Genomic DNA, 11,249 nt, shown 5'->3' with positions numbered 1-11,249 from the left:
GCTGAGATACATGTGCTGAAGGTAAAGATCATTAAAACCTCCTAAGTCACTTTAAATTTGTTACCAACAGCGCACTCGGAGTTCAGCGATATGACTTTAGCAACAAAAGAAATTAATTAGTGGAAGTTGATGGGAGAGAAGGGGAGGAAAGTGTGGGGAAAACAATGCTTCACCTTTGTCATGGTACTTAACAGTGTGGATGATGCTCTCAGCACCAAATAGAATATAGAAAACCAACTGGTTCTTGTCCTGCAGAACAGACAACAACAACAAAGACCATCTTGCATATGCAGAAGAGGATTAAAGTCCTCTCCATATTGTTATCAACCTTCAGACAACTGATGCGTGAGGGCTTGGAGAGGCAGCTTCAAATGGCACAGGTGAGAGCACGGAAGCGACACAGCCTTCCACACAGGGGCACACACGCAAAGAAACGACAGCTTAAAAAGAACGTATTATTCAGTCATTACTTGACTCTCCCAAAAATCAGACTGGTTTGGGTTGGAAGGGACCTTAAAGCTCCTCCAGTTCCAACCCCCTGCCACGGGCAGGGACACCTTCCACTAGAGCAGGTTGCTTCAAGCTCCATCCAACCTGGCCTCGAACACTGCCAAGGACGGGGCGTAACAGCAACAAACCTAAACGCAGCTCTGGGGGAGGAGAAACAGCTCCGTCGTTGTAGAGCTCCGTTATAACGCTGGAGAGGTAAAACCTTAAGCAAGCAAATACAAAGCGGGAAAACAAAACCTGCCAGGCGGGAAAAACACCCGCCGCTCCCTTAAAGCCACCCTGGAACCCCCTGCTCGGGCCACGCACCCGTACGAGGCCGGGAGAGCGACCCGGCTGCTGAGGGAGCCGGGATCGATAGCAGCACCGGCTCCAGTCTACGCTGAGGCTGAGGCGGCGGCCGCTGAGCTGAGGAGAGGAGAGGAGAGCGCCGCTGACGCGCGGGCGGACGACACCGTAAGGTGCGCACCCCTGAGGCGGGACGGCACCCTGTGCACCCGCGATGGCGGCTCGGGTAGCGCCGGGAGCAGCGGGAGAGGTTCCGGGTGGATCAGGAGCTTCCGGGATCAGCGGGGTAGAAGCGGTGCGGGTCAGGGCGAGCCGGGCCGGTTCGGGTTGAGGGGGAGGATGAAGAAGGAGCAGGTGGTGCACTGCCAGTTCTCCGTGTGGTACCCGCTCTTCCGGGCCGTCACCATCCGCAGGTGAGGGGAGCGAAGGATGCAGTGTGGGGCTGGGCTGGGTGCAGGCCTAGGCCGGGAGAGGAGTGTGTGGGGTGAAGGTGAGGAGATGTGTGGGGCTGGTCTGCCTTGGGTCGTGTTGGAAATAAGCGTGTGTCGTGGTAGGATTGGGTGAGTTAGAGGGGGACCTGCGTGGGGCAGAGCTGGGCTGGAGGTGGGGAAGGCTTGGTGGAGCTGTCAGCTGGAGTCCCAGGAGTGGGGATCTTCTTATACCCTGAGGGGTTTTTTGGGGGGCCAGACTCGGTGCTCCCAGCTCTCCTGGTAGGACCAAGCTGTTCACACTTGGGTCCTCAAAGGAACTGAGGCTGAGCACACCCAAACCAAGTGATTCACTTCATGTTTCTGTGTATTTCTGGAAGCTGTAGCAAATTCTGCAGTTTCTAAGCTGTTGCTGCCGGTTAGGAAATGGTTATGAGAACTGGCAGTAACTCAGGGAAGTCAAGCTTCAGATCATTGCCCTGTTGGATCAAAAAGACTGTTAGTAAACAAAGCATTTAATCTTTTATGGTTTGTAGAGTGTAGCACATGTGTATGTTTGATAAGTGTAGTGGCAGTTCTGCATTTTTGGAACATTCAGGTGGTATATGCAAGTTTTGGTTTGGATCTGGAAGGGAAACCTTTAGATTGAGCAAGATGTCCACTTCTCATGGGCCAAACGCACTCTTTCTTGGAGTTTCTTAAGAGTTTTGAAGGAATGTGGCTCTTTTGTGCATTTAATTTAAAATTTTTGCCTCCTTCTCCTCTCCTTTCCTGGAGGGAAAATGGGCATTGATTTGTGGGAAGGAGTGAGAGGGCAGACAGAGAAATATTTTTTTTTCGTAGTGTTAGAGAATAAAGCATACCATTATTGAGAGGCGATGTATTAAAATAAATTATTTATATTAAACTCTTGTGATTATTTTAACAAATAAGTGATTAAAGAAATTCTTATGTTTCTTCTAGTGTGATACTTCCCCTACCAGACAATGTGAAAGAATATTTACTGGATGATGGAACACTTGTGGTTTCTGGAAGGTAAAGAGTGTTTTCCCCCTACCCTCCAACTAGTAATACTATTTGATATAGTCACAGCACTATTTTGTTTACACATATCTTGCATAATAATTTATTAAAATTTGACTAGTCTGGCTGCAGTAAAGCTCATACTGTATGAGCATGTGAGCAAGCTGGTGCTGTCAGTAAAACGACTTTCTTTCAGTAAAACGACTGATGCGGAACCTAAAATCTATGTTATGTATTCAGTCTAGACCAAGTGGTTCTTTCTTTTTTTTCCCCTGTCTTTCCTTGTGGAGTTTACCAGTCTCTTAGGTGCCTAGTCTGCTGGTTTGCTCTTGTTGCTTTGATATGGTTAGCTCAGTTCAGAGGCTTGATATCTCCCACACCACTCATGTGCCTGCTGCCTTATCCAGGGGTAAAGTGACTTTATCCTCTTACTCAGGAGTAAAGTGAGTTTTATTCTCAATATCATAGAATCATAGAATGGTTTGATTTGGAAGGGGCCCTAAACATCATCTAGTTCCAACCCCCTGCCATAGGCAGGGACACCTTCTACTAGACCAGGCTGCTCCAAGCCCTGTCCAACCTGGCCTTGAACACTGCTGCAGTAGGAGCATTCACCACTTTTGGTAACCTGATCCAGTGTCTCACCACCCTCATAGTAAAGAATATCTTCCTAACATCTAATCTAAATGTCCCTTCTATCAGCTTGAGGCCATTCCCCCTTATCCTATCCTTACGTGGCTTGTAAAAAGTCCCTTTCCAGTTCTGTTGCAGGCACCCTTTGGGGTTCCTTGTAGTCTTCTCTTCTCCAGGCTGAACAAGCCCAACTCTCAGCCTGTCTCCATAGTAGATGTACTCCAGCCCTTGGATCATCTTCGTGGCCTCTTCTGGACTTGCTCAAGCAGGTCTACATCCTTGTTGGGGACCTCAGAGCTGGGCACAGGACTGCAGGAGGTATGTCATGAGAGCGGAGTAGTGGGGGGAGAATCTTCTCCCTTGACCTGCTGGTCATACTTCTTGGGATGCAGCCCAGGACACTGTTAGTTTCTGGGCTGCAAGCGCACATTGTTGGTCATGTTGAGCTTTTCATCAACCAGCACCCCCAAGTCCTTCTCCTCGGGTTGCTCTCAATCCATGCTCCTCCCATCCTGTTTTTGTGCTTGGGGTTGCCCCAACCCAGGCACAGGACCTTGCACTTGGTCTTGTTGAACTTCATGTAGTTTGCACTGGCCCACCTCTTGACCCTATCAAAGTCGCTTTGGATGCTATCTATAGAATCCTAGTAATTACTGAGTTCATATAATTGTTTGCATACACATAATCTGTGCATATGGCAAGGCTGAATGTCCTGTATGTATGTATTCCTATGCCAAGATTTTGAATGAAGAAGAATGAGGTGAATAGATATTGAAACAGTTGGTAAGAACCCAGGCTTTGTTCTTTGTCTTCTGCTTAGAATCTCACTGTATGGCTTCCTTGTACAATGATTACTGCATGCAACACCTTGCTAATGATCAGACTCAGAAATCAGTCCCACTCCATCATTTCCTAACTGGTAGTTTACCTCTCACAGAGCAACCAATTAGGCTGTGAGTGTAAGGGAGTCATATCTAATTTCTCTGGAATCAATTTGTTTGAAACTGAAGCTTTTTAAACACCCTGGAAAGATGAAAGGTCTTTTATTTTTTTTATTTTTTTTATTTTAATAAAAGGAATCCAGAAAACCGTGTTGTGGTTTAAGCCCAGCCTGTAACTCAGAACCATGCAGTCCCTCACTCACTCACCCCCATCTTCCTCCCCCAGCTCCCAGAGGTAACTCCCACAGGTTGAGATAAGAGCTGTCCAGTAACTACGGTATAACACAAATCACTACTGCTACCACCAATAATAATAATGATAAGGAAAATAACAAGGGAAGAGAATACAACTGCTCACCACCCGCCGACAGACCCAGCCCGGCCTGAGCAGCAATCTAACCCTTCCGGGTAACTGCCCCCAGTTTATATAGTAGGCATGACATGCTATAGCATGGAATACCTCTTTGGCTAGTTTGGGTCAGGTGTCCTGTCTCTGCTTCCTCCTGGTTTCCCTTCCTCCCTGGCAGAGCATGAGACTCAAAAAGTTCTTGGTTAGAGTAATCATTATTTAGCGACAACTAAAAACATCGGTTTTATCAGTGTTGTTCCCAGGCTGAAAGTGAAAAACACAGCACTGCACCAGCTATTAAGAAGGAGAAAAATGGCTGCTAGTGCTGAACCCAGGGCAAATTGTTTTTAAACCATTTTGGATAAGAAGCAATTTTGTCACCTGCTTCTGCGGAATTGTGCAACTTCTTTAGCAGCAGCTATTTATTTTTCAATAAGCCTTCAGAAAAGCTGCAACTGACTTTACAGCTGTGTTATGCAAACATTTTGGGCTCTCTTCAGTCCAATAATGAACAGCTGGAGAATTGACTTAAATTATGCTTCTTAACATGCTTCCAATTGAAAATCCCTTTTAAAAACCAGTTTTTCTCTTAGTTGAACTTTCTTAGCTAGAAGTGAATGTGATACGGCATTCAAGGCCATGATCTCTTTTAATCTTCAGTGAACCAGTATCTGAGCTCTAGATCTCAAAAACTGAATAGATAGTTTAATTCCTATAGAAGTACATTAAGGGGCTGCAGAGACTTTGCTTGTTGAAGAGTTGAGACCTACATTTGAACTTAAGCTGTTTTCTATACTGACTTGCTGAATAAGTCTTCAAAAGCATGGTCTTCTCCTTTAACGTCTTCACACTCAGTTGTATGAAAGAACTTCAGATGTCACCTAAAACTTCAAGAGAATATTTGCAGTCAAGTGCTTTCTTGTTTTGTAACTATCCCATCTGTGTAGAAAAAGGAACTTTTCAGGAAGAAGCTAAGAGCTATGTTATTAGAATCTTTTTGTTATGTAGGGTGGGAGGATGTTTTCTCTTCAGAACCAGAAATTCACAGATCAACATCTGAAACTAAAGTTTAATGAATTTTTACTTGGAAAGGAATATGGAGGCAAAGCAGAATTTAAATGAAAGTTTAATTTCTGCTTCTGTCAGAGTACAGTAAAGTTGGAAAAGAATCATTCATAGGGAGTTGAAAAGCTTCAGTTGAGGCATTTTCAGTGATCTGCTAATTTGAAAAGATGTGATCTGCTAATTTGAAAGCAGCAAAGTGTGTTGGGTAGGGCCCAAGCCTAATGCCAGGGTTCTTGGTTTTCAGTTCTCTGTACTGGCTTGCTCTGATTTTTCTCTGCCAGGGACTTTGAGGCTTATTCTTCCTGCAGAAATATTTGAGATCTGCAGCTGGTAGATGCTGCCTCATAGCAGCCTTCCAATATCTGATGAGGACCTACAAGGATGCCAGAGAGGGACGCTTCATCACAGACTGTAGTGATAGAACAAGGGGAAGTGGTTTAAACTTAATCAGGGGAAGTTCAGGTTAGATATAAGGAAGAAGTTCTTTACAGTGAGGGTGGTGAGACACTGGAACAGGTTGCCCAAACAAGTGGTAAATGCTCCATCCCTGGCAGTGTTCGAGGCCAGGTTGGAGAGAGCCTTGGGCAACCTGGTCTAGCGCAAGGCATCTCTCCCCATGGCAAAGTGGGTAGGAGCTAGATGATCTTAAGGTCCTTTCCAGCCCAAGCTGTTCTATGGTTCTATGATATGGTCAAGTGAAACTCCAGTGCCTAATTTTTTTTTTTCCCTGCTTATTTTTTGTTTCAGAGAAGATCCACCCAGTCATGCTCAGGAGGTGAGTGATGATGCAGAGGAAATACAGGTCAGTATAAAATGCAACTTAATGCCAAGTCTCTTGAGAAAAAGTATGAATGTGTAACCTTTTCTATGTAACTTATAGGTGAGGAGAGTGCTTCACAGAAAGAATAATTGTGGTAGTTGCCTTGAGAAACTTAAGAACATTATTTATGCTGTCATGGAAGGTTTAAAATGTTTCTGTGCTCTTTCACAAAGACTGCCTTTTTATTATTTCTTGATAATTGTGTTTGTAATAATGAGTAGATAATGTTGAAGGATGTTGGAACTGAACTTAATGCCATTTCGTGCCCTGAAAAAATAGGAGTACAACATTTGGAGGAGTTATTTCAAGAGACGGTTAAAGTGTCTGTGGCAATAATAGCTCATAAGGGTATTCCAGAAGAAAAATGCTGAAAAATATAAGTAAAAAGTGACAGAAGGTACAAAATGGGATGAAAAAGAAATATAACTGAAACTGATGGGTCAATTGTCCAAGGATGGAAGTGCTGGAGACAGGCTTTAGGCAGGGAAAGCTGTGGAGTTCTGAGACATCCAAGTCTGTGATAGAAATCACAATTAAAATACACAGTTGTCTTCTCTTATCCATACTTTAGAATAGTACTTCGATGAATATACAGCATTTTTCCTGTCTTAATTTGCAGCTGTCATAACTGGAGGATTGTGATGTTATGCTGCTGGAGCCCCAGGGCTATGATTTGATCTACATCTAGCTTTTAGGAAGCTAGATGAATTCTGATGTTCTCATAAATGATAAAGGAGCTCAGGAGACAAGTAACCTTTGATTTGTTCTTATTTTGAACAGTGGTCAGATGATGAGAATACTACAACACTTAAGGTAAGGCCCTAACACATGGATTTGCCAGCAGTACCCTTTCTGCAACCTCGTGATACAAACTTGTTGCCAGTTAGAGATACCTGATGCTGTATTTAATGTTCTTCAGACCATTCTAGACAGATGGCAGTGTGGATGTATGTAACTTCAAAAAAGTTTTGCTGGCTTAATTTTGTTTAACTAAAAATAAAATGCTTTTCTTCATCCCCAACAATCACACACTTGTTAGACTATAGGAAATGAACTGGGGTTGGCTCTAAATATAGCTGTCTTTCATTTTCACCACTCTGAATATCTCCCAATTACTTAATCAGATTGGATGCAGAAAAAATAAAGCCCCTGCAGCTCAATTTTCAAATCTGCTCTTACACCTGTGCTGTGCCACTATTTTCTCCTTCTTTCTATATTATTTTTTTTTTTTTTTTACTTTCCTTTCACTGTGTCTGGCTTAGAATCAGGATCATGACTGATTCCAACGAGGCTTTTTTGATGGTAGAATCATAGAATGGTTTAGGTTGGAAGAGGCCTTAAAGCTCATGAAGTTCCAGACCCTTACCCTGGTCAGAGACACCTTCCACTAGAGCAGGTTGCTTCAAGCCCCTTCCAACCTGGTCTTAAACACTGCTGGGGGTGGGGCAGCCACAGCTTCTCTTGGCACCCTGTGCCAATGCCTCACCGCCCTCTCAGGGAAGAGCTTCTTCCTAATGTCTAATCTAAATCTCCCCTCTGTCAGTTTATCGCCATTCCCCTTTGTTCTATCCCTGCAGACCCTTGTAAAAAGTCCCTCTCTGGGTCTCTTGTTGGCCGCTTTAGGCACTGGAAGCTGCTCTAAGGTCTCCTCAAAGCCTTCTCTTCTTCAGGCTGAACAATCTCATCTTTTACATCTTTTTTGAAACTTGCTCTTGTGCTATCATCTTCAGAGTTAATGTACTTGTGTCACTTGTCTGTCATTGGTACTGTTATTTCAGTGTGTTTCAGCTGAGTGTATTCCAGCTCAACAGTGTTGAATTGGTCACATTGGATTAGGTGCAATATAAGCACAGCCCTGCTCTGAGTCGTATGTATGCTAGAACAGAATTTATAGCCTAGATTATAAAACTATTTCATGCCAGATTTGCACATGCTAATAGCTTCAGTTCAAAGATCTAATCTTTGAGAAAGTAGATGCTTTCGATTGTAAATTAGTCAGAACAAGGATTTTGGTATCTGGCTTACCTTTTGCAAATTCATGTTAATGCAGCTGAAGAAATATCAAACTTTTGAATCAGGTTTCATTATAGTGTACAACATGATAAGGAAATACGTTATCAAGAGGTATGGCACCCAGGGTACAGGCTAAGTGGTTTCGGTTTAGCTATGTAAGCATTGTAAGGATTGCAGTTTTACGGCTAAAGACATTACCTTTACTGGGGCTGGCTGCGATGGAGTTAACTTTTAGCTGTTATTGAACAGTGCTTGCATAGCATCAAAGCTTTCTTTTTTTCCTGCTCTGCTCCATGCCCCTCTCCAGCAGGGATAGGCAAGAGGAGAGAGGACAGAGTCAGGACAGCTGACCTGAATTGTCTTAGGGGATATTCCATACCCTATAGCATGATGCTCAGCAGTAAAACATGGGCAGAGGAAGGAGTGTTTTGGCCTCCAGGGTGGCTCTTGTTCAGAGACTGGTAGGGCTTTGTCTTTTGCCAAACCTGTACCTTTGGAAATGATTAATAATGAACATTTTCCAACCTAGTTGATCTGTTATTCTATGGTTTATGCCCATGGCATAAAAGAAATCCTCCAAAAATACACCTACACAAAGAAACAGGCTCTTGAAAGTAGAATTTCACAATATACTCTTTATCTTACAAACTTGGTAAATGATCACTCTGATGACTCCATCATGGCAAATATGCTTTCTCTGCCTGAAAACTAGGGACTGCCAGGGAGTGAATGGAAATAGTTTTCAGTGCTTTTAAGTGTTGACTGTTACCGTTTTGAAAGTGTTGAAGAGAGTGAAGAAATGACCTGTGCAGAATGCAGAAGGCTGGGGAGCTGCATCTGGAGTTACCATAACAGATGAGAATGGATCAAGTAGATCACTGTGAGGCTGGTGAGGCGCTGGCACAGGGTGCCCAGCGAAGCTGTGGCTGCCCCATCCCTGGCAGTGTTCAAGGCCAGGTTGGATGGGGCTTGGAGGAACCTGCTCTAGTGGAAGGTGCTGCTGCCCATGGCAGGGGGTTGGAACCAGATGAGTTTTTAGGTCCCTTCTAGCCCAAACCAGTCTGTGATTCTGTGAAGTAGTGATATGTAAGCTGAACAGGGAGACAATAGGGAACATAAAGTGTAAAGAAGAGTGGGACAGGCTGGAGACTGCTGTTCTGTGTTCACTGTCATTCATTCATATCTTACTGATGATAAATCCCAGGTTATATTGGCATTGGTTTCTTGGCTCAGGGAGCAATACAGTGGGCTGTGGTTGTGATTATTCTGATTTGAAGACCTGCCTGAGTTGCCAGGTAGAACTTGTTTCCCTGTGTGTGTTCTGATGAAGAATTAGCAGGTAGGATTATAAAAAAAATCTGTGTTTAAAAAACCATGCATTAATATTGATGGTTGCAAAGCTAGGCATTTAGAATTTAGGGAATGATAGAATCCAGCTTGTTTATGCAGCCTTGGAGCTGTCCTCTTGTTTATATTTCTTCACTTGTATTAACCAAATGACATGATGATGACATGACGTAACATTTCCCCAGGGAAGTTTAGAATCTGCTTTTATTACATATATAGTGTGACTCCTGACTTGGGTCAAAACGAGAGGCAATTGGATCAGAATGCAGTGGATGAAGGGTCTTACTTCTCGCAATTTCTAGAACTGACTGAAGCTCTGAAAATAAAGTAAATAAGAGAAGTTCTCTTTCAGTTTTTCAGGTGTAGTTTCTCAGTGGAGACCAGGTAATGTACTAAGGAAAGGTTCAGACAGTTTGAAGTTCAATCTGGGTCATTGTGCTAAAATGCGAGAGTGCTTTCTTAAGTGTCTGCATTTGGGGGGCCTGCAGAAAGGAAATACCAAATGTATGAACTTTTCTGGTCACTTGTGAGGCTATGAGGGCTGCTTTGGTTTAAAGATATCAATTAGCTTTAGCCTAGAAGTTATCTTTGAGTTTCAGAACACTCAGCCAGAAGCAGTGTTCTTGTATACTTGTTATAAATCCTGTTACATGAAAAGTCTCTTAACATATACCGGAAATCCTTTCATATTATTTTAAAGGTCAGCAGTCTGGTTTTTTTTTTCTACTGCACCACATTCAGAGTGGAGTTTACTGTATCCTGAGGAGTTTCTTTTTTCCTCTTATATTTACAATATTGAAAATGGTCTTTACAAGACAAGGTTTTCTAATCCAACCCATACCTTTGCGCATGTTCTCTGTTTTGATGCAATATATTGTTAAGGGGCTACTTTAAGACCTAATATGAGAGCTGATTAAAGTATTGCTAATATTATTTTGTAAAACTAAAGCCTAAATTAGGAGCTGTCACTCAAATTGTCTATGAATTATTTACTTCTGCTCTCTTACTGTGCTTGTAAATGCAACTGAAGAACTATTACAAAACAGTAATTATCTCTTTCTACCTTTTAATAATTTGACAAAATACTACAATATTTGTATTTTATATTTTTTAAGAGATGCTTAATTCTAACAAACTATTTTTGAAAGTTTTCTTGCTTTTAAATCTTTTTAGATCTTATTTGTATACATGATCAGGTATAAACCAATAGGTATGTGTTTAAGGTCTGTTTATTTGATTTGCATATTTGCAGCTATTGCAGCTTTCATGATGAATGTTACAAAGTTTTGGGTTTTCCCTGAAGTTCATGGAATCTTCCAGTAATGAGAGAACTGGAGACATATTTTCAGTTTTCTGTGATTGAATGTGTCAGAGTTGGTTCTTAAGTGATTTACTTCTACAAATACATTATTTTAAGGGGGTTCTTGTTTCCTTATTTTGGACATATTTATTCCTTCTATAATATGTATTTCTAATGGTATTTGGATTTTTTTTCACTATTAAATATATTGAAACTGATACTTTTGTTGTTGTTCTTTGTACAGGCACCCGAATTTCCTGAGTTCACAGCTAAAGTTGAAGAAGCAATAAGTTCCTTGGATGGTAGTGTTTTTCCTAAACTTAACTGGAGTGCTCCAAGGGTAAGAATGCTGATTCCCAAAACTTGGAACAGATGTTATCATGAGGCTTTTTCTGATTATTTGTTTTATCTTAATGTACTGGAAAGTAGAAGAGTGTAGTGATGAAGGAAGAAGTGATAGACAAGATATCAGTGAAGCATGATAGAGCAAATTGTTCTGGTGGATTAGAGCTAAATGGTGCACTGTTTGGTGAGG

At 42.3% G+C, this 11,249-nt stretch overlaps 1 protein-coding gene across 2 annotated transcripts in view; it reads left to right on the top strand.

Moving 5' to 3' along the window:
- The first annotated feature begins 1,032 nt into the window (after positions 1 to 1,032).
- The window catches only part of CDC123 (cell division cycle 123), a 37,509-nt gene continuing 27,292 nt past the window's right edge, over positions 1,033 to 11,249 (top strand). Inside the window, exons 1-5 of one of the 2 annotated variants that reach the window (XM_057422424.1) lie at positions 1,035 to 1,208; positions 2,187 to 2,258; positions 5,982 to 6,036; positions 6,835 to 6,867; positions 10,959 to 11,054. In XM_057422424.1, coding sequence (XP_057278407.1) covers positions 1,135 to 1,208; positions 2,187 to 2,258; positions 5,982 to 6,036; positions 6,835 to 6,867; positions 10,959 to 11,054 — 330 coding nt within the window. In that variant the 5' untranslated portion in view covers positions 1,035 to 1,134. Of the gene's footprint in view, positions 1,209 to 2,186; positions 2,259 to 5,981; positions 6,037 to 6,834; positions 6,868 to 10,958; positions 11,055 to 11,249 lie in introns of both variants that reach the window. The other variant, XM_057422425.1, reaches the window with a different exon arrangement.

The sequence above is a fragment of the Pezoporus wallicus genome, unplaced genomic scaffold, assembly GCF_028554395.1.
Source record: "Pezoporus wallicus isolate ANWC-B61680 ecotype Strahan unplaced genomic scaffold, APGP_CSIRO_Pwel_v1 contig_3058, whole genome shotgun sequence".
Classification (NCBI taxonomy): domain Eukaryota; kingdom Metazoa; phylum Chordata; class Aves; order Psittaciformes; family Psittacidae; genus Pezoporus; species Pezoporus wallicus.
This window is presented reverse-complemented; position numbering and strand designations above follow the sequence as displayed.